General features: G+C 39.2%; 1 protein-coding gene and 1 long non-coding RNA gene across 32 annotated transcripts in view; one reads left to right on the top strand and one right to left on the bottom strand.

Moving 5' to 3' along the window:
* ZNF577 (zinc finger protein 577) overlaps nucleotides 1-24,221 on the bottom strand; it is a 39,265-nt gene that overhangs the window by 3,628 nt on the left and 11,416 nt on the right. The window contains exons 1-7 of one of the 31 annotated variants that reach the window (XR_011376963.1): nucleotides 23,530-23,656; nucleotides 22,716-22,811; nucleotides 22,339-22,381; nucleotides 21,765-21,832; nucleotides 7,357-7,529; nucleotides 2,773-6,267; nucleotides 67-244 (exon numbers count right to left, since the gene is read on the bottom strand). Coding sequence is in view for 10 of the 31 variants with exons in the window: in XM_070044259.1 (XP_069900360.1) it covers nucleotides 4,637-6,267; nucleotides 7,357-7,529; nucleotides 21,765-21,832; nucleotides 22,339-22,381; nucleotides 22,716-22,756 (1,956 nt within the window). In the remaining 21 variants the exon portion in view is untranslated. The other 30 variants (XR_011376983.1, XR_011376971.1, XR_011376969.1 and 27 more) reach the window with 30 other exon arrangements.
* The window catches only part of LOC132593969 (uncharacterized), a 38,675-nt gene that overhangs the window by 10,690 nt on the left and 3,764 nt on the right, over nucleotides 1-24,221 (top strand). The window lies entirely within an intron of this gene.

The following is a 24,221-nucleotide window of genomic DNA, read 5'->3' as shown; positions in this document are numbered from 1 at the left end:
TGCTCTCTCCTCTTAGGCACTGTCTCCCAAAACTTGTTCAAGTCCGAGCCATAAGCAAACACTCACCAGAGTTTATCTCTGCTTTGGAAACGGGCAGCAGGACTGTGGCCGTCAGTAAATACGTGCCATGTAAGCCAAAGCGGTTATGTGTCTTGAGATCACGAGTCCATCTCCCCCCAAATCTCTGCAATTACCCTGTCACCTGTGAGGCACCGACATTATCTGCAAAGGGATTGTGGTGTATCTGCAAAGAAGCGGTAAACGTTAGTCCCAAGCCAGCATCTGCAGGTCCTGGGGATTAAGACAGAATTAATTAAGAGCAGGTGCAGCTGAGGGGGAAACTTTCCTGAGTCCACTGCTGTGAACTGTGTGTGTGTGAGGGAGCGTGGGATAGACAGGGCACTCAGCGCTGTGCTGAGACAGCAAAGTGGATCCTCATCTCCAATTCCTGCCCCAAACCCACCCCCAGGGTCATGGGGATGAGATCTGTCATGTTCATACTGGACTCTGAGCTTCAGTGTTATAATAGGGAAGAATAACTGACTCCATATTACATCTGTTTTTTACTTTAACTTTTGTGCTCTGTTGCCTGTGCTTAGTCATGCTGGCTCTGAACCTTTTGTTAAAAAAAAAAAAAAAAAGAGGGCTTCCCTGGTGGCGCAGTGGTTGAAAGTCCGCCTGCCGATGCAGGGGACACGGGTTCGTGCCCCGGTCCGGGAAGATCCAACATGCCGTGGAGCGGCTGGGCCCGAGCCATGGCCACTGGGCCTACGCGTCCGGAGCCTGTGCTCCGCAACAGGGGAGGCCACAACAGTGAGAGGCCTGCATACCGCAAAAAAAAAAAAAAAAGTTCATGCATGTTCTTGGATGTTCAACAATGTTTATTTGCATCTTGGTACTTAAAAGACTTATTTATTGGAGGCGAACCATTATCTTTGTTATACTGAGCCTTCTCACTTAATAGACAATCTACTTCCTTTATTTTGGTCATCTTAAAGGTCTTTCAATAAAGTGATATAAATCTTTCAAATTCTCTCATAATTTTTATTGTGAATAGAGAACTTTTCAAAAGTGTTCTGATTATCGCTAGTGCCTGAAGTTGCAAGCAAGCATCTAGAGAATTCTACTAGATTCCTTTTATTTTTTTTTCTTGAAGTATAGTTGATTTACAATGTTGACTTAATTTCTGCTGTACAGCAAATTGATTCAGTTTTATATATATATATATATACACATATATATATCTACATACATACATATATATACACATTCTTTTTTTATATTCTTTTCCATTATGGTTTATGACAGGATATTGAATATAGTTCCCTGTGCTATACGGTGAACTCTCATTATTTTACATGGTTGTCTGTGGGTTCTCCTCTTTCCACATAGGCAATCACATCATCTGCAAATAATGACAAGTTTGTTTCCTATTTTAAACCCTTTAGTTGTTATTACTGTCATGCTGTGCTGGTTAAGACCTCCAGCAGAGTGTTAAGCAGGAATAGAGGCAGCAGACTTGTACCTCAATGGTGAACAACTAGGGAACGTCTTCAAACTTTCATCATTAAATATGATGTTAGCTATAAAGTTCTGGTAGCTAATATCTATTAAGTTAAAGAAGATATATTTGGGCTTCCCTGGTGGCGCAGTGGTTGAGAGTCTGCCTGCCAATGCAGGGGACACGGGTTCGTGCCCCGGTCCGGGAAGATCCCACATGCCGCGGAGCGGCTGTACCCTTGAGGCATGGCCGCTGAGCCTGCGCGTCTGGAGCCTGTGCTCCGCAATGGGAGAGGCCACAGCAGTGAGAGGTCCGCGTACCGCAAAAAAAAAAAGATATATTTACACCGGTTTTGCTGAGCAGGTTTTTTTTTTGTAAGCAACTTGATTTTTATCTGCATTTTGAGTGCAAAGTTTCTTGCAATGTTATTCTTTTCAAATATACTTTTATTGATGTAAAAATTCACAAAATATAAAATTAACCATTTCAAAGTATACAATTCTGTGACCACTTACTCTATTGACAATGTTATGCAACCACCACCTCTATCTAGTTTCAAAACATTTTCATTATTCTAAAAGAAAACTACATATCCATTAATCATTCAGTCTCAATTTTTCCTTCCCCCCAGGTCCTGGTAACCACCAATTTGCTTTATGTCTCTATAGATTTACCTATTCTGCACATTTCATATAAATAGAAATACAATATGTGATCTCTTGTGTCTGGCTTCTTTCACTCAGTGTACTGTTTTTGAGGCTTATTCATGTTATAATGTATGCCGATACTTCACTTGTATAGGTGATTAATATTCCATTATACATATATGTGTATGTATAGGTACATGTATATACACATACCACATTTTGTTTTTCCAATAACCCACTGCTGGGCATCTGAGTTGTTTCCACCTTCTGGCTATTGTGAATAGTGCTGCTATGAATAACGTTATGCAAGTATTTAAGTACCTGTTTTCAATTTCATTGGGTATATACCCAAGAGTGGAATTCCTGGGTCATATAGTACTTCTATATTTAACTTTTTAGAGAGACCACCAACTTTTTTTTCCATAGCAATGGAACCATTTTATATGCCAGCAATGTGCAAGAGTTCCAATTTCTGCAATTATTCTTAATATTAGAATAATACCAGGCATTTTAGGAAATGCTAAGAGGAAAGGAAATGTTTGTAGTGCCCAAGGACATGTTATAATAATGATTCCAAAGTTCCTGTTTGACACAGCAGTGGAAATACAATGCACTTGAACTCACCACACATAACCCTGTCTTCTTCCCTCCTTCAGTCTCATGTGCTTCTTGTTTTTTAGTATTTTATGTACATCTTTTATCATCTTTGGATATTTCAAAAATAAGGCTCTAGAAAAATGTAGGCTTTAAGAAGTGATGTATCATCACAGTTGGCAGAAATACTAAGAAAGACAGTAAAAATAAGGACAACAAACTTATGTGATGTAATTCTTTAGACTTATTAATGAGTCAAATTACATATTAAATTTTGATTTATAAGGAAATAGAACATTTCTATTTATATTAGATTATATTACTCAACATTCTATGCCTATGCTGGAAATTTATTAAACTCTAAAAATTACATTCTTCATGTAATTCCAAAAATAAAAATAAAATTAAATACATAAAGCCCATTTTATGTAGTATATAGTCTACAACATAACTCTTACAAACCTTGGTTGAAATCCAACTGATCCTTATGTTCTGTTTTTTTTCTATATTCAAACAGCATTGTATTTGCAGTGAAAATACCTAATATTTGTAGTAGAATATTCTCTGGAATCCTTTCTAAAACAATTATATTAAACCCTTAGAAAATTATTTCATTCTATAGTTTCCAGATTTTACTTAATTACTCAAATCTAGAATGCCACCAAATGTAGAAAAGCCCTAACAATGAAATGATGACATTCCATCAACTATAACATGCATCACAGTTTAAGATACAGTCAGATGTGAAGAAATAAAACCATGAAATGCAAAAATAAAATATAATTTATCACTGATGCTTTTGCCACATTCATAAAGTCTCTGTGTGGAGCAAATTGTTTCTGTTTTCAAGAGCTCATGGTACTTAATGATAGCCAATCCTCCATAGGAAGCATTTTCAGTGACTATAATCACAGTTTTTCTGTAATGTATGAGTTTACTGAAGTAGAAGTTTACTGGAGTAGTATAGAAATATCATTCCTTAAGGATTTTATAACTTCATTGAATCTAGAAATTATCCCCCTGAGAATGGAGTCTTTCTGCTATATGAGTTAGTGGGCAATTAAGGAGCTCTGAATTGTAAATAAAGCATTTTGACAATCACTGCAATTCGCACCCGTTTGTGGCGAAAGGCAGACTTTAACTATATCCACTGGACTCTCTCCTGAATTAAGTAACTGGTGTTTAATATGTCACTTTCAAAAGCTTTCCACATTCCTTGTTTCAAAAATATTTATCTCTTATATGAATCTGTGGATGATTAGCGAGCTTTGACATCTATATGAAGGATGTACTACATTAACAAGGCTTTCCTCCTACCTGGGTTTGTTGATGTAAGGAAGACATGCATTATCGGAAGATATGCATTAAGACTACCACATTCACTGCACCTACAGGATCTCTCTCCTGTACAAGATGTTCAAAGAGTTTTGAGTTTCTAGGGAATACTGTCATTATCACAACATTCCTGAAATTTCTATTTTTATGTACAATGAGATGTAATTTTTCTTAGCTTGGCTGCATTCACTGCAACTGTAGGGTCCCTCTCCTGAATGAATACCATAATGTCTAACAAATATGACTTGAAAAAGAATAATTTCCCACTTTCCCTGCATCCATAGGTTTTTACCTCATAAATGCATAGGCTGTGACTTTCAAATAAAGTCTTTTGACAATTGCTGCCTTTATAATGTTTCTTTTTTTGGTGAGATTCCCTATGGTATAATGAGATGTCTTCAGGTGGAAGATGTACAACTTTCATTCCATATATAAGGTTTCTTTCCTACAGGAGTTCCAAAAGGGTCTATATAATCAGAGCGTTCATAGGCATTTCTATTCTGTATGAGTTCTCTGAGTAGATAAGATTAATCAAAAGAGATTTCTCACATTCCCACAGTCATTGCATAGAGGATTTTCCTCTATGCTGAGTTTGCTGATGATTAGCCAGGGCTGATTTCCGAAAGAAGGCTTTCTGACATTCATTGCACCTATAGGGTCTCTCTCCTGTGTGAGTTCTCCGGTGACCAATGAGAGTTGACAAAGTAGCAAACGTTTTCTTACAATTGCAGCATTCATATGGTCTCTCTCCTGTATGAATTCTCTGATGTACAGTAAGATAGGATTTAGCTGCGAAAGCTTTGTCACATACACTACATTTGAACGGTTTCTCACCTGTATGGGTTCTCTGATGTATAATGAGAGTTGACTTACAGGACAGAACCTTCCCACATTCACTGCATCCATACGACTTTACCCCAGAATGACAATTTTGTAGATGGTTAGTGAGACCTGACTTCTGGATGAAAGCTTGTTGACATTCATTACATCCATAAGGCCTCTCTCCTGTGTGAATTCGCTGATGAATCATGAGATGTGCCTTAGTGGAGAAGGCTTTCTCACAATTTAAGCATTCATACGGTCTCTCTCCTGTATGAATTCTCTCATGTACAATGAGATGTGCCTTTGATGTGAAGGCTTTATCACATGCACTGCATTTGAAGGGTTTCTCACCTGTATGGCTTCTCCGATGTATAATGAGAGTTGACTTAGAGGACAAAACCTTCCCACATTCACTGCATTCATGGGATTTCCCTACTGCATGATGAGTTTTCTTATGATTACTGAGATCTGACTTCTGGATGAAGGCTTGTGGACATTCACTGCATCCATATGGTCTCTCTCCTGTGTGAATTTGCTGATGAATCAGGAGCTGAGCCTTTTTTGAGAAGGCTTTCTCACAATCTGAGCATTCATATGGTTTCTCTCCTGTGTGAGTTCTCTGATGTACAGTGAGATGTGTCCTAACCATGAAGGCTTTATCACATACTCTGCATCTGAAAGGTCTCTCTCCTGAATGAGTCCTCTGATGTAAAATGAGTTTTGACCTCCAAGGAAGAGCTTTCCCACATTTGTTGCATCCATAGGATTTCCCTTCTCTGTGACGGGTTTTCTGATGATAGATTAGTGCTGACTTTGTAATGAAGGATTTCTGACATTGACTACATCCAAATGGTCTCTCTCCTGTGTGAATTCGCTGATGAATCAGGAGCTGAGCCTTTTTTGAGAAGCCTTTCTCACAATCTGAGCATTCATATTGTTTCTCTCCTGTGTGAGTTCTCTGATGTACAGTGAGATATGTCTTAACCATGAAGACTTTATCACATACTCTGCATCTGAAAGGTCTCTCTCCTGAATGAGTCCTCTGATGTAAAGTGAGTTGTTTTGACTTCCAAGGGAAAGTTTTCCCACATTTGCTGCATCCATAGGATTTCCCTTCTCTGTGATGGGTCTTCTGATGATAGGTGAGCACTGACTTTGTAATGAAGACTTTCTGACGTTGATTGCATCCATATGTTTTCTCTCCTGTGTGAGTTTCCTGATGAGTGATTAGCTTTAACTTACTGGGAAAGGCTCTCTTACAATCACAGCGTTCATGGGGTTTCTTTCCTGCATGAGTTCTCCAAGGCATGGTCATGAGTGGTTTACAAGTATTCACTGCACTTTTGTTGCATCCATATAGTTTCTTGCCTAAAGAAGTTGAGTCATAATTAGCAAGCTCTGACGTCTAGATTAAAGCCAGAGTACCCATGGAAGAATGAGCAAGACAGCAAAAGAAGGTTTTTTTTATCATTTACTATAAAAAATATTAGTGAGACAATCAGTAGAATCTGAATAAACTCTGTAGATTGGATAATAGTTCTGTAACAATATTAATATTCTGATTTTGATAACTGTATTGTTTATGTTTTTAAAATGACCTTGTTTCTAGGAAATACACACTTAGGTATTTAGGGGTAAAGAGTTCAGGAAAACAATATGTACCTCTGTGTGTGTGTATGTGTGTAATGACAGATAGATAGACTATGATAAAGCAAATGTGGTTAAATTACCACTTAAGGATATCTGCAAAAACAATGTGCATAAAATTTGTGTATAATCTTGGGATTTCACATTAAGTCTAAACCATTTAGAAATAAATATTTTCAAAAAAAAATAAAGGAAGACATTTACATAAAACTATATAGAAGGGTTACTCATAAAGGCCTGAATGCAGAATGAATAAATTATTTTATATTCACACAATGGCATCCGGCACAGTACTCTGGTATTCTTGATCTAAATACTCATTATACAGTGTGCTGATTGTAAAAATTAACTATGTTATACTTCAAATATTTTTATACAAAGAAGTAAACAAAAATATAGTCAGTAGTCAGGAAATGCTCACGTATAGGAGGACCCTGGAAGGAATTTGGATATTATACTAATAGTAACAGGATGCCATTCAAGGTAATAGTAGGAGACAGATGTACTAGTTTTCACTTTAAAAATGTCATCCTGGACTTCCTTGGTGGTGCAGTGGTTAAGAATCTACCTGCCAATGCAGGGGACACGGGTTCGATCACTGATCCAGGAAGATCCCACATGTGGCGAGCAACTAAGCCTGTGAGCCACAACTACTGAAGCCTGCAAACCTAGAGCCTGTGCTCCACAACAAGAGAAGCCACAAAAATGAGAAGCCCATAGGCCTCGCTCACCGTAACTAGAGAAAGCCTGTGCACAGCAACAAAGAACCAATGCAGCCAAAATAAATAAATAAATAAAATTAAAATTCACCTTTAAAAAAAAATGTCATCCTTGGGCTTCCATGGTGGCGCAGTGGTTGAGAGTCCACCTGCTGATGCAGGGGACACGGGTTCGTGCCCCGGTCCGGGAAGATCCCACATGCCGCGGAGTGGCTGGACCCGTGAGCCATGGCCGCTGAGCCTGCGCGTCCGGAGCCTGTGCTCCTTAACGGGAGAGGCCACAACAGTGAGAGGCCCATGTACCACAAAAAAAAAAAAAAAAAAAAAGTCATCCTTTGCGTATCTGTATCACAAGGTTTTAAATCTTGTGACATAAATACTTTTTTAGGTTTGTGGACTGTGGTTGTGAAAATTGGTAATGATCTGCTATGTCATATAGCATTTTTCTTAGATTATACGTTAGATATTTCTCTCTACCCTTCCACTTGAAGACTGTTCTTTCTGTATGATGGTTTATCTTCCCATACCCCTTTTTTTCTTTCCAAGTAACTGTCAAAACCTTATGTCTTTAAAAATCCAGATGTTTCTGAAGTTTATGTTCATGACCTTTGGGGGAGAGTAGCCCGAAACACTGACTTTCCTTACTTACTATTTATAAATAAATAAAAATAGTAAAATTTAAAAAATCATCTGGTTATTACATGGAGAATAGAGAGAAATAAGATTAAAGAAGTGAGAGTATCTTCAAGTAAACTATAAAAATTTTGGCAAAAAATACTGGATATTGAGTCTTGAGTGAAAACAATAGTTACAGGAAAGAGTGGAGGCCCTCAGGATATAATAAGGAGACAGGAAGGTCAGACTTGGTAATGGATTAAATTTGTGGTGTGAGTGAAAAGAGTAACAAAAAGTGACATGAATTTGAGATAGATATTAGGTCTCCAAGTGCAGAAAGGAAGTATCCAGGTGATTATATGAGGATAAGGGAAGGTTTGGCCTGTAGACAGAAATTTGGGGGTCATCAGCATATAAATAGTATTGTTAAGGCCATGAAATTTAATGAAATTACACTGCTAACAAATAATAGAAATAGACAAAGATGAGGCTTTATGCTTTCCAACTCTGAAGACTTTAGAAGATGCCCAGAGCATGGAGAAAGTCCATGCATCAGACACAACCAATGACTACAAAGGAAAGATGCCAACTAAAGTCTTGAAAAAATATCTGGGGGAAGCAGGTTAAAATAAAGGACCCTCAGCTTCTCACCTCAAGTGTATTTATCCTATCCTACTGGTTCTTTCTTCTCTAATTAATTCTGAAAGCAATAGCCAATGAACCTTCCCAAAGATTCAATATCATACTTAGAGACCACCACTGTGGTCAACATTCCCACCTTCTAGCTTGCTCTGATACGTTCTCACATGGCCCACAGAAAGCCACCTGCACAATGGACCAAATCTCCTTACCCCAGGATAAAAGGTGTTGCTGTATTAACTAGAATTGTTACATTTGACCAGGTAAAAGAAGTGAAAACAAGAGATGTGGAGAAAACAGGAACTGACATTGCCAAAGAGGAGGCAGAAGAAAAGGAGGAAGTCTGGATGCTGCAAAGAAAATAATGTTCTACTGAACACTGAAACAAACCAAAAGAGAGAAAAAGAGGCACATCTTCCTTGAAACAGCAAGCAAGAGAGCCTTGCCAATGATTTAGGTATTTGTAATGACCTTCAGAGTTTTAGCCTTGTTAAACACATATGGAAGGGTCAACACTTCATGGCTAAGTACTTTACTTTCAAGGTCTCCCATCTTGCTGCTTCTCAGTTGCTCACTCACTTGAAAAGTACTGACACTGCATTTCATCTTCTACTCTCCATGGCTCTTTTCCAGGTTTGAAATTAAGGATTATATCTGCTTTGGTAGCCTGATAGCCTGTTCATGGGCAATGACAAAGACTTGGACACTTACAATTGGACTTGGTGGGGGACGTCTAGGAAGAGTATAGAATGTTTCAGGAATGGACACACTTTGACCTTGGCATATTAAAAATCTAATGAAGGTGAAAGCACGTTAATTTCCACCTGGGAACAGAAGAGGGTCTGAGAATCTATTGTCTATAAACTCAAATTCAGTATCTTGAGGCCCTTTGAAAGCTAGGGCAACTGAAAAAGGAAGGGCTATTATTGGCTGTGTGCTCCAAATGATAGGGCAATCATCTTTAACTAGTGTCACAGGTTACTAGAATTCTCCAACAACACATCCTGGTACAGGTTCTTCTGAGCAGAACCTAGTGGCTATCACTCCTCCCAGGTAAAGTCCACAGAAATATACTCAAATGATATTAATTCCTGTAGTTATTACACATTCTTCTTCCAATGTGTGGTGACAATTACTGATGAGAAAAAGACCTACAGGTATATGTTCTGGCTGTTTTCACCGTAAGTTACAAAGGCTATATCTCTGTGTCATAGTTCTCACCAGTCATTATGGAAAGAAGTAAAATGCCATTTTATCTATCTTGCAATTGAACACTTAATTATCAACTAATCCAGTAAATCAGAAGTTTTTGAAAGGCGTATTCACTATATCCTGCAGGTAAAATATCCCTAAAACAGTAATCGCTGTAAAATATTTTTAACATATATTTAAAAGGTGGAGAAGAACTAAGTGCTCATATAAACACAGCAAAAATCTGTCCTCAAGGAGCTTTTATCCTGAACACTTTTCAACAGATAGAACAATAGAATCAAATATGAAATGACTACACATGCAGGAATTATCAGCTCAGAATATTATGAATATTTATTTATTTATTTAGCGGTACACGGGCCTCTCACTGTTGTGGCCTCTCCTGCTGTGGAGCACAGGCTCCGGACGCACAGGCTCAGCGGCCATGGCTCACGGGCCCAGCCGTTCCGCGGCACGTGGGATCCTCCCAGACTGGGGCACAAACCCGTGTCCCCTGCATCAGCAGGCAGACTCTCAACCACTGCGCCACCAGGGAAGCCCATGAATGTTTAATATAAAGCTTTAATATATTGAGAAATAAGATATCTAAAATATGGGGAAGGAATAAGATATTATTAAAATGACCATTTAGATATATATAAACCAGCAGAAAAATTTAAAAATAAAATACAGTTGATCCTCATTATTCGTGGATTTATTGTGAATTCACCTACCTGCTAAAATTTCTTTCTGACTCAAAATCAATAATCACGGCACTTTCATGAACATTTGCAGACATGCATAGAATAGTTTGAGCAATGAATAATTTGAGTTGCCCAATGTGTATGTTCCCATTTAAGTCTGAACAAAATGATGTTCTGCCTTCTTATTTCAGCTCTGCTATTGTAAACAAGTGTCCTTTTCGTTGTCTACTTAGTGTCACGTTTTTCACATTTTTAAACTTTTTTTTTTGGTAATTTTGTTGTTTAAAATGGCCCCCGAGCACAGTGCTCAAGTACTGTCTAGTGTTTTTAAGTGCAAGAAGGCAGTGATGTACCTTACTGAGCAAATATATATGTTAGATAAGCTTTGTTCAGGCAAGAGTTATAGTGAGTTTAATGTCAATAAATGAATGATACATATTAAATAAGGTGTCTTTAAGCAGAAACACACATAAAACAAGGTTATCAATTGATTGACTGACACAAATGTAACCAGCGGCTTGCAGAAACCTAGTCCATAATCCCCCTAGGAGCAATGTTCAATATTTGCTAATTCAGTGTTCACAGTGATTTTATAGAATGTAAGTACAGTGAATAACAAGAATCAACTGGATACGGTAACTAAAATTAGAGACCAATTGACAAACTAATAACCATATAGATACGGCTGAAGAATTAGTATACTCGAATAAAGAATGCAAAGAGATAAAGTATATGAAAGAGAGGGTGAGAAATAATGGAGGTGAGTTCTAAAATTTAAATGGATGTACAAAAACTTGAATAGCCAGGGCAACCTTGAAGAAGAAAAAAACCGGAGGGCATAACACTACCAGATTTCAGGGACTTATTTCAGTAAAAACCTACTGTAATTAGACAGTGTTGTATTATTAGTACAAGGATAGTAAATACAACAATGGAACAAAATACAAAGATCCTGGAAAAAGATTCAGTATACACTACCATCTAGTTTATGACACAATGCCAACGTAATTCAGTGGGAATAAAGAACAGTCTTTTCAATAAACTATACTAGTTCAACTGGATAACAATATGGAGAGAAAAAGAAGGAATTTTCATCCCATGCCTCACACACAGGGAAAAATAAATTCAAAATGGATCACAGATCTAAATATAAATAGTAAAATATTTAAATTTCTAGGGGAAAATTTACATGACTATCATGAGATATGCAAAGATTTCATAAACAAGATGCAAAAAACACTAACTAGGCAGGGAAATATTGACAATATTTGGTTATTAGCGGGCAAGACAGATCTTTACCAATTCTTGCAACCATGGTCCACTTTAAAAACATCATTCTGTGTGTGCTTGTCAGTTATACTGGTAAGATCTTATGTAACATAAATGTAGCCTACCACTGGTGTAGGCAAACTTTATCACTTTAACTGCTCGTATTAGAAAAAAGGGAAAGGTGTAAAATCAATAATCTAATTCTCACTTTACAAGGCTGGGGGAAAAAAAACAGCTTGAACCTTAAGTAGAATAAAAAAACTTAAACTGCTATATAAGGTTACTAAATTTGGTACATCCATAGCAAGACTGATTAAGAAAAAAGAGAGAAGACAAATTAAAACAAAGTGATGAAAAACTAATCAACACTACAATTCCTAAAGGCATTACAAGGACAACTTGGTTTCTATTTTTTAATGACAAAGCATATTTACACACATCATAGTGAAACTGCTGAAAACCAAAGATAAAAAGTAAATCTTGAAAACAGCTAGAGAAAAAAAGACACATTGGATACAAGGAAAGAGTAATATGAATGATTGTTGACTTCTAACCAGAAACAATTCTGGGAGGCCAGAAGATACTAGATTCACACTTTTTAAATGATAGAGAAGCATTGTCAATTTAGAATTCTATCTCCAGGGAAAATATTATCTAAAAATGACTGTGAAATAAAGACATTTTAAAATAAACAAAATCTGAGAGAATTCACTACCAAAAGACCTGCAGAATCCCACAGTGAATTATAATTTCTATAATCCACTTGATGCAACCTTCTTGAGCACATGTAATATTTATAATAGCTGTTTTAACATCATTTTCTGCTAATTCTATCACCCGTGTCATTTCTGGGTCTCATTTATTTGTTTCTTATTTATACTTTATTCCTCTTTTTAAATTTTTTTTTATTTTTTCATTTTTTATTGGTTTTAAATTTTTTGGTTTTTTTCTTTAAATTTTTTTCTTTTTTCTGGGTCTCTTTCTATCAACTTTCCTTCAGGTTTGTGGGTGCTATTTTCCTGCTTCTTGGCATACCAGGGTAGGTTCTAATTAGATTTCAGACTTTGTGAATTTTACATTACTGGTTGATGGACTGCTTCCTATTCCTTTTGAATACTATTGGGCTTTGTCCTGAGAAGCAGTAAATTACTTAGAAACAGTTTATTTTTTTAGTGGTTTGCATTATGCTTTGGTAAGAGAGTTCAGAGGAGCCTTTACTCTAGATCCAATTTGAGCCACCCACTGAGACAATGCTCTTCTGAAGTTCCACTGTGAGTCTCCAAATGTTAAGGAGGTGTTTCCATTCCAGTTGGTGGAAACACAAATTATTCCCAACTTTGTGCAAGCTCCAAGGATGGTTCGGCCTGTTCATTTCCAGTGGTTCTTTCTCCAGCCTAGGGAGTTTCTTCACATATATATGCCGATTACAACTTAAAAACTTGTGGAGGAACTCTAGAATTCTGACCTAGAAATTGCCCTCCTACTGCCCCTCCCCTGAGCTACTCAAACAAATAACCTAAAAACAATACTCACCATAGCCGTGCTTCTAATCTCATTATTGGCAATTAGCCTGGCCTATGAACAAACTCAAAAAGGACTAGAACGAGGGCTTCCCTGGTGGTGCAGTGGTTGAGAGTCCGCCTGCCGATGCAGGGGACATGGGCTTGTGCCCCAGTCTGGGAAGATTCCACATGCCATGGAGCGGCTGGGCCCGTGAGCCATAGCTGCTGAGCCTGCGCGTCCAGAGCCTGTGGTCCACAACGGGAGAGTCCACAACAGTGAGAGGCCCGTGTACCACAAAAAAAAAAAAAAAAAAAAAAAGGACTAGAATGAACTGAATATGGTATTTAGTTTAAAACAAATGATTTTGACTCATTAGACTATGACTAAATTCATAATTACCAAGTGCCTTTAGCATATATAATTATTATAGCTTTCACAGTATCTCCTGTAGGACTGCTAGAACTCTGGAACTCTCTCACTCTTTGGGCACAGCTCTCTCCTCTCCTGTCATCTGCCCCATGGATTGATTTCAGCCACACTGAATTCCACTAACTCTAAACTCTGTCTCAATTCAAGGAGACTGAGATCTTTTGGGGCTCCTCCTCCCTATGCTGTAGAATGGAAACTCTCTCCAGGCAGTAGGCTGGGGGGCAATCATAAGGCTTACTTCATTTGTTTTCTTTCTCTCAGAGATAGCTGTTCTGAGCTCCCTATTATCCAACATCTGAAGAAGTCCATTCACGTATTTTGTCTTTTCTTGTTATTTAAGGTGGGACAATATATACATCATACTGTTGAAGAAAAAGGTGTTGTTGGAGTTGGCTGTGAAAAATACTGGTCAGGATTTAGGTTCACTATGATATATGTGGATATATTAATTTGTGCAATTTCAGAATAGATACAAACGTATGTTTGGTAGTATTTCTAGCAGCATAAATCTCATATTCCTTTAGGACATTTAAGAGTTCTTTTCCAGTGCTGAGAATTTGATTTATACATTTCAAGAGCATTCCACGGTGTTCACATCTAACAATCAGTGTAAGATTCTATGATTAAAGAAAAAATGTTAATGTACTTAGATCATAATTACTTCAGATAATTATTTCTCTGGAAACATGTTTTTCCAAATTTACTTAAGGGCTAGGTAGGAATTTATCAAAGTGTAAATTCTCTGAAATCTAATGTTTTTGTGGTAGGCAAAATAATGGTAAATCCCACAGGTGTTCATGTCCTAATTCCTAGAAACTGTAAATATGTTACATTGCATGGTAAAGGGGAATTAATGTAGAAGATGGAATTAAGTTATTTTAGGACCATATAAATTGTTTCTAGAGTTTTAAAGGTTCACATAGAGAAACCTCAGAATGGACTGTACCCAGAGCCTATCAACACTAGATTTAGAAGATGAAATTTGGCACTCCTGAGCTGATCAGTTTTAGGTTAGGTTTTGGATTCTGGGTTGGTCCTGTAATGGGCTGAGACATCTGGAGATGCTGGGATAGGATGAATCCATTTGCATGCAGGATAGACACGAATCACTGGGCACCAAAGGGTGGCCTCTGGTAGGTAGAATGATGGCCTCCCAAAGATGTCTACATCCTTATGTCTAGGACCTGTGAACATGTTATATTATAAGGCAAAGGGGACACAAGGTAGTAGATGGAGTTAAAGCTGCTAATTAGCTGACTTTAAGATAAGAGATTATCCTGGATTATCTGGGTGGGCCCAATGTAATCACAAGCATCCTTAAACGTGGAAGGAGGAGACAGAAGAATGAGTGTTGGAGGGATGAAAGAGTTGACCAGCCATTGCTGGCTCTGAGGAAGGAAAGGGGCCGCAAGCCATGGAATTTGGGCAGCTTCTAGAAGCTGGAAAAGCAAAGAAACAGATTCTCCTCTAGAGCCTCCAAGAAGAAATGCAACCCTGTGAACAACCTTGCTTTTGGCCCAGAGATGCATTCTGGACTTCAGAGCTCCAGGATAATAAATTGTGCTGTTATGAGACGCTGAGTTTGTGACAACTGGTTATAGCAGCCATAAGAAACTAATATAGCTGTCCTTCTACATTCTTAGGTTTTCACTGCACAATGCAATTCCTGGTGTTCAAGAAGATTTCCTTTATTTACAAAAGTCTTTCCCACTTTCCAAGGTAAAACTGTGATACATGACTTAGTTTGGTGATAGAATTTCCATTTTTTATTGCCTTTGGGGGATTTTTCTTCTCTATGAGTGCTCCAATATTTTACTAAACATGTCTTCCACCTTCAGTGCCTCTAGAGTTGTCTTTCTATGCTCCTGTGACAAGTGATAAGGTACAATCTATCATAAAAACCCATCACACTCTAAGGTTTTGGTCCTGTGGGAATTCTTTGATATCAACTGCAATATCACCTCTAGGAAAAGACTTCCCCACAAGAGCTGCATTTCTGCCCAATGTGATCTCACTGATATTTACTAAGCCTAACTTCTCACAGAGGTGTTCTCCACAACCACCCCATCCACAGCATTTCTGTCCTAAGCAAGCTCTGACACATAATGAATGTGGGGAGGATTCTTGCTCAAGACTTTTTCCCATCTCAGGTATCTGAGGATTTTTTTTTTCCTACACAATATCTGTAACATATAAGACATAATTTATTACTGAAGGGGTTGTCACATTCACTGTATTTGCAAGGCTTAATCCCTGTGTAAATTCCCGATTTTCTACTGAGGCTTGACTTCTTGAAAAAGGCTGGTCCACAATCACTACATTTCTGTCCCCTAGGAACTCGCTGATGTTTAATAAGGGCTGGGTTCCCGTAAAAGACATTTCCACAGGCACTGCATTCATAGGGTTTTGCTCCTGTATGAGTTCACTTATGAATAAAGAGCTATGACTCACTGAGGAAGATTTCTCCAGCTTTGGGGAATCCACAGCTTTCTTTCTTTTATGAGTTTTCTTATGTTTGGTGAGGACTGACATGTGGGCAAAGGCTTTGCCACATTCACTGCAGGCATATGGTCTCTCTCCGGTGTGAGTCCGCTGGTGCTGAATGAGCTCTGACTTGCTTCTGAAGGCTTTTCCACAATCACTGCATTCATATGGTTTCTCTCCTGTATGAATTCTCTGATGCTTGGTAAGGTCTGACTTAAAAAAGAACGTTTTTCCACATTCCCTGCATTCGTAAGGCTTCTCTCCTGTGTGAAGTCTCTGATGTGCAATGGCGTATGACTTCTGGGAAAAGGCTTTCCCACACACATTGCAACCGTATAATTTCTCTCCAGTATGAGAGCGCTGATGTCTGTTGAGCCGGCACTTCCGGCTGAAGGCTTTTCCACATTCACTGCATCCGTAGGGTTTCTCTCCTGTATGAGTTCGCTGATGGACCATAAGCTGTGACTTCCTGGAAAAGGCTTTCTCACATTCATTACATTCATGGGGTTTCTCTCCTGTATGAGTTCTCTGATGTTCAGTGAGCTGAATCTTCCTCAAGAATTTTTTCCCACATTCATTGCATCCATGGGGTTTCTCTCCTCTTTCAGTTCTCTGATGTCTAACGAGCTCTGCCTTCCTGGAGAAGGCTTTCCCGCACTCACTGCATATATGTGGTTTCTTTCCTGGATAAATTTTTTGATGGTCATCGAGCTGTGACTTAGTGCTACTGGGTTTCACACAGCCATGGTATTTAATTCTGGTAAGAGTTCTATTATGCTGGAGGTAGAGAGATGATTTCCCATATCCACTGAACTCATCAGAATCCTTTCCTGCATATCTTCTATTCTCAATAACAAAACCTAAAGGTGATTTCAAACTTTTATAATGTGGGCCAAAATTATTGTAACTTTGTGTTAAAGGAACAAGACTTTTGCATAAATCGAAATTATTTCCAAGTGCATAACTTTGCTGACATCTTTCCAAAGTTTTAATCCCGTTTTGGTTTTCTGTGTGCCATTGTATAGGGTGAATCTCCCATACTTCTTCTAGGAAAAAGAACAATGAAAACATCCATGATAATTTTAGGGGGTAAAAAAAGGTACAAAAATGCCACGGTTTGGGCTAGCTCTGATAAGATCCCAGTCTAAGAGAAATGTCCACTATGGAAATGTATCCTATGCTCTGTGAAAAATGACAATATTGCATGCTGCAACTAAGGAGCTGGTGAGCTGCAAGTAAGGAACCCGCCTGTTGCATCTAAGATCTGGCGTAAATAAATAAATAAACATATATATATATATATATATATATATATATATATAGTGTGTGTGTGTGTGTGTGTGTGTGGTCTGTGGGCCTCTCACTGTTGTGGGCTCTCCCGTTGTGGAACACAGGCTCTGGACGCACAGGCTCAGTGGCCATGGTTCACGGGCCCAGCCGCTCTGTGGCATGTGGGATCTTCCTGGACCAGAGCATGAACCTGTGTCCCCTGCATCAGCAGGCGGACTCTCAACCACTGCGCCACCAGGGAAGCCCATAAATAAATATTTTTAAAAAAGAGACAATATTATAACACAGTAAAAGGAAAAACAGCTATTTTAGAAACAAAGTTGGGCAATCTACAATGAATAAATATAATGTGGGCTGCTTTCCAAATAGAACCTCGCAAAATGGGGACAGAAGTAGAAATAGAACAACACTGTGACTGGAATACGAAAAAAGAAGATGGAAGGGACAGATCCATCCATCCAACAAACACTGAATGGGTTGGTGTTTGGGAATATACTAGAATATTAGAATAATATATTAGAATATTAGAATTAGTATGTTACTACAGTTTGACTAATATATTCTGTCTCCATGGAGCTGTCATTCTACTAACAAAAGAGAAAGAGAGCAAGAATCAAGAGGTAATCAAAGTAGTAAGAAAATTATAGAACATGAAAAATGGTATGAAGGAGGTGATAGAGTAGTGGAAGGTCAATCTTAGACAAAGTAGTCATCCTCGAGAGAAAAAAAAGTTAAGCTGACATCACAGGACTAGAATGAGCAATGTTATGCAAATAACTACATGAAGACTATTCCAAGAGGAAACAGGCAATGCAAAAACTCAAAGGCAAAAAAAACTTAGGCATGATAGAGAAACATAAGGGAGGCTGGCATACTTGGACTATTCTGAGCTTGAGGGAAGTAGAAATAGATAAGTTTGGAAAGGTCTGTAGAATTGAGAGTGTATAGATCTTGTAAACTGTTAAAAATTGGATTTTATGCTAAGAACAATAGCAGGAAGCAACCAAAAAATTTTTGACAGAAGTACAACAGGTTTTGAATTGATATTTCCAAAAGGTCACATGACTCATAGGAAGAATGAATTGGAGAAATAAAATTGTTGAGAAAACACACAGGAGGCTATGGTAGAGTTCCAGCAAGAGATAACAGTAGCCTCAGCATGGATGACTATCAAGGAGATGAAAAAATGTACAAAAACAAATTATGCATGATGGAAGAGGAAAAGATAAGTATAGAGGAAGGAAAGCTAAGACTCACCATCACAATGAACTCTGGAGGTAGAAAAGGGAAGAATCAAGGACAGGGCCTCAAGATGCGGCTGAAGCATCTGTTTAGGAGCTGGTGCCATTTAATAAGACGAGGAAGAATAAAGACATAGGTTAGGCATCTGTGGGATATCAAGTGCTCCATTTTGAGGTACACATCAGGTTTGAGATGACTAATACACACTCAAGAGAAAATATGATGTACTTGGCTGGATCTATGAGTGTGTAGAAAGTTTTAGACTTAAGATAAGAATTTTAAGTCATGAGTATACAAATATTATTTAAATATCTGGACTGCATGATACTAAATGAGATAATTTAAGAAGAACGAGTAGAGAAAGGGGAGGGCCCAGGACAAGGGCATTCCTAGTTTTAGAGTTTGGGGAGAGGAATACGCAGAGAACATGAAAAGTCCATCCAGAGACATCAAACCGTATCTATGCTGATCAAACAAATAAGCAACATGGGTTTTAGTAACAAAGGGTTACAACTGGAAAATCAGAATGTAGGACCTATAGAGTGTGATTCCAAGAGTACTGAGGTAAAATATTCAATAATCGCCTTGTTACTAAATCGTTCCCCTCTCATTCTGACTGCACACCAAAATGAAACTTTTCTAAGACACCAATCACTTATTTAATAGGAATATTGTAGATAATACTCCAATTTTCTATTAGGTATGATACAACCTCACATGATCTAATATATCCAGACACACATATAACCATCTGAAATTTGAAAATAAGTCCTCAGGCCATCTACCCACATCCCATGTACTGACTGGTGGAAATACCACCTTCTTCAATCATAATGTAACTGTATATAGAGCTGCCCCATAAAAATTTCTGCAGTGATGGAAATATTCTGTATCTGTGTTTTCCAATATGGTAGCCACTAGCCATGTATGGCTGTTGAGCACTTGAATGTGGCTAGAGTTGACTACAGAAATAAATTTGTAATTTTACTGAATGTTAATTAAATTTAATTAAATGTTAAATTTAAGTAGCCCACATGTGGCCAGTGCCCAACACACTGGACAGCACAGGTATAGACCATCATATCCTATATTTGCCATTATAATATGTTTAATATACTCATCTCCAAATTTTCTACTTTCCACTAATGCCAGATTCTTCCTTGATCTCTGTTCCTACATCATCTCTGACACCCGCCAATGAAGAGATTCTGAAGAATCATTCCCATCCAGGATGAAGAAAATATTCATCGTCCTTACCTTCCACTCATCCTAGAACTCCAAGCTATATTTTCCCATTGTTACAATTTTACCACCCAGCTATCAAGAAAGACTCTCTAGAACTAGCCAAAAAAGACAAGACAAAACCAAAATCACACTTTCTAAGCCAAATATTAACATAAAACCCAGAGTAATCAGCCATTTCTTTGCAGACAGTCTCCTATAGGCCAATCTATTAAGAATCTCCCACACTGCTTTCCTCATTTCCATCTCCAAAGTCTTCTTTTTACATTATTACTGACCGACAAGGCCTTCTGTCAACATTTTTACTTAAAACCCAGCTCTCTTTCTTGCAGAAATTATTTTATTATGCTTTCAAAAAGAAGCACACTTTATCCTCTCAACAACACTTTATCAAAGCTCAGTTTTCTCTGATTTTGTAGATCAATCCTTGTCTATACCTCATAATAAAATGCTAAAAATTTTAGAATTTTATGCACCTACATCAACCCTTTCCAACAGATTTTTACACTTGTCTTTTATTTCATCTGCATCTCCCTCAGAGCACATTAGAATTGTGGTTCTTCAATGACAGGGATCAAAGCAGAATTGCCTGGCAAGCCTTTCAAATACCTCATAGGCTCTGGTCACTCCCCACACCTAGCAAACCAGAAGCCGAATCTCAAGAGACAGAGCCTGTAGTTGGAAAAGGCTCCCACATAGTTCACACACATCCTTGATGAAAAGCAAAATTAAAACCAAAATGCAACAAAACCAAACCTGTTTTGGGGATTCCCTGGTGGTCCAGTGGTTAGGACTCCACGCTTTCACTGCCCAGGGTGCAGGTTCAACCCTTGGTTGGGGACCTAAGATCCGGCAAGCCATGCACCCAGGGGCAGGGTGGGGGACCACCAAACCTGCTTTCATGAAAGATGTGATAAATGGATGCAAGTGATACTGTCAGTGAATTATTCTGTGGTTACGCTAAGTAAGGAAGAATAAGATACAGACCCTTTCCTCTATATGGAAAAAGCCTCATACCAACCAGTAAAACAATACAATAAAATATACGATCAGGACTGAGTTAGTGCGGTGTAGATATGAAAACATATAGGAAGTCAGGAAAGAGGGAGTTTTGAGTGTGCACTTGAACTTCACGGACAGAAAAAGAGAACTCAGAGTGAAAGAAGGCGGCATCTGGATGTAAAAATGCAATATAATCAAATGCGTAGATGCCAGTCTTCGGGTTATTTGACATAATCTGTGGCATTCAGTAAAATAGATCACTTCCTCCTCTTTGGAGTAATTTTGTCACTTGTTTCCAGGACATCTTCTGACCCTGTTTCTACCACAGCCCAATGCTTTTCTTTTTATTTGGCTGGGTTCTTATCTTCTCAACTTTAAAAAATAAAGGTGGACCTCTTGTTTTCTCAACCAACTCTCACTCTTCATGTTTTCTCATCAAGTCCCACTGCTTTCATGCCCCCTATCCACAGAGAAATACAACCAGAACCTCAAAGGGAGCTAAAAGAAAAACTGAAGTCAACCTATATATGTAGGAATTGGAACAAAGCAAGTCTATATCATCATGGCCATCAGGGGACCTGAGAGGGTGGAATTTCCAAAATGCATTTTGAAAACAAAATTCAATAGGAACAGCGGAGACCTTCAGAAACATAGAGCAGAGTAAATAGGAAAGACTCAAGGCAACTCAAAGGTGACCGGGCACCAGGGTGTAGAGCAGTACGGGAGAACCTAAATAAAATGCACATGGAGGAAAAGGATTCACCAGGAGGAAAAATGATCTCATTCCTGAAGGTGAAGGAAAAAGGATTTCACAGGACGGATATCTTGGGGGCAGGCAAAATATAGAATGAGAGGGCAGATCAGACTATAGAAAGAGAGGTGGGAATACCTGTTAGAGTGCAGAGAGGTTAAATCTTCCGTATATACGAATACACATTCTGATGGTGAAGACATTATCTGGGAGAAAGGAGGGTTCTGGTTTCACATACAGGAAGTAGAACATCATAGGGCAGAGGCCCTGGTGCCTGGCAACACACAGATGATTAGAGTGCAGGTCATATATTAACAGGAGTCAATGTGGGACTCTCCAGCAGAGAACAGAAATCTTAGGCCTTAAGAATGAATTAAACTTTTAACAGAAGATTTAAAAAAAACAGAATCTGAAAACTTGGGAAGCAGAGGGTGAATGAGTAGACAGAGGTGCCCTGGGATACGAGGGGTGTGTGGTTTTCAGATGAATGAAGCTGAGGTGGATTGTCACGGAAGGATATTAATCAGCCTTTTCAAAAGGGATGGGGATATTGCAGAGGTAGGGAGCAGCGCTAAGTGCAAAGCAATGTGAACAGGTAGTGAGATGTATCTCATAGCAGGCAAGGTGAAGAACAGGAAGTGAGGCCCCTGCAGACAAAGAAAAGGAGGCGGCATGAGGGGGCATGCTGGGAGGAATGGAATCAGGTTAAGACCTCAAGGTCCTGGATGAGACAAACTGCAGTCAGATCCAGAAAGCTGAAAAAAAAGAAGACATCATCCTTTAGTGGCAGGCAAAGAAGAACAGCCCTGACAAAGAACATGCAGGACTTCCCTGGCGTTCCAGTGGTTGAGACTCCAAGCTTCCACTGCAGGGGGCACGGGCTAGAACCCTGGGAGGGGAACTAAGATCCCACATGCTGTGCAGCATGGCCAAATAAAAAAAGAACATGCAGAAAGGTGTTAGGCTTATGGGCCACCAACTGGTGTAAGGAAAGTTCTCTAGACAGCATTTCAGAAATATCAACCCTTCACTGACCAACTGGAATTTCCATGTCGTTTCTCCCCATCTTCTTGGTTGCCACTCACTCACCTGGACAGGTTTGACTCTGGCCTGCTCCCTCTACCGTCCATGGGGGTTCTCCTTGTTCCAACTGGAAGAGTGAATCTGGTTTGGGAGTCTGATATCCTGTAAATAGGAAATCACGGAACGCTTGGCACCGAGCATTTGAGCCTGGGGAAACTACGAAAACTGGAGACAGTTCTATTTCAAGGACCGTACCCTTCATACTTTGGTAAAGTAAAAACCTTTAACTCGGAAAGGGAAAGAATACACTCTAGAACATATGATGCTTTAGTCCAAACCATGAAATATTCCAGGAACCCTACAGATTTCACTAAATGAGAAAGAAAAGGCAACTGACTATGATGCTGCCTGTTGGGCTGCACCCTGCAGGCCTACAAGACCGTACTTGCCCAGCTTCAAAACTGAAGAAAGAGCCTGGAGTCAGCGACAGAGACATCAATGGTTTCATGGATGGGGGAGCTTATGTGTCTGAAGCAAGGTCCTGGAGTGACACCCCACCGTGTGCGGTAGATGGCGGGCAGGACGTGGCGGCAGTCTTCGCTGGGGGTGGGGGGTGGGGGGGTGTTACCAGTTATAGGGGAAATTGATGTCAGGTTGGCTCATTGGTTACCTGGGAAACCAGCAGAAGGGCAGGTTCCTCACCACCCCTATGATAGCCTATCAGAGTAGAGATGTTCTGATCTAAAGCTAGAGAGATCAGTAGCTGGGGCCTGGAGCAAGGATGCATGAAGGTCAGTCACGTGAGTTCAGGTCAAGCAGGGGATGGACAGAGAGCAAGAGAACAGCCATCTTGGGCGGCCTGACCATACACTGCCCTTACCTACTGACACTAGGTTGCAGTAGTTCTCCCACATGACATTTCTGTACAGGTCCTTCTGAGATGGGTCCAGTAACTGCCACTCTTCCCAGGTGAAATGCACAGCCACGTCCTCAAATGACAAAGATGCCTGTAATAACAAATTCCAGTGCAATCCGAGGTGGAATAATATGACGTGGAAAATAGGAACAGGAACACGTTCTGCTCATCTTCCCCATGATAAATTATGTGCACTGTGACTGTGACTATTTCACATACCATAGACCATGTGTCTTAGTCCGCCTGAGCTGCTATAACAAAATACCACAGACTGGGTAGCTTATAAAAACAAATTTATTGGGACTTCCCTGGTAGTCCAGTGGTTGAGACTCCACGCTCCCAATGCAGGGGGCCTGGGTTTGATTCATGGTCAGGGAACTAGATCCCGCATGCCTCAACTAAGAGTCCGCATGCCACACCTAAAGATCCTGCATGCTGCAACTACAGCTCCCGCAGGCCGTGCTGAAGATCCTGCACATGGCAACGAGGATCCCACATGCCGCAACTAAGACCCAGCTCAGCCAAATAAATAATAAATAAATATTAAAAATATATATATTTCTCACAGTTATGGAGGCTGGGAAGTTCTAGATCAAGGTGAATGCATGGCTGCATTCTGGTGAGGGCCTGCTTCCTGGTTTGTAGTGGGCACCTTT

This window comes from Globicephala melas, chromosome 19, assembly GCF_963455315.2.
Source record: "Globicephala melas chromosome 19, mGloMel1.2, whole genome shotgun sequence".
Lineage (NCBI taxonomy): Eukaryota > Metazoa > Chordata > Mammalia > Artiodactyla > Delphinidae > Globicephala > Globicephala melas.
Note: the sequence above shows the minus strand (reverse complement) of the source record. Positions and strands in the feature narration are given on the sequence as shown.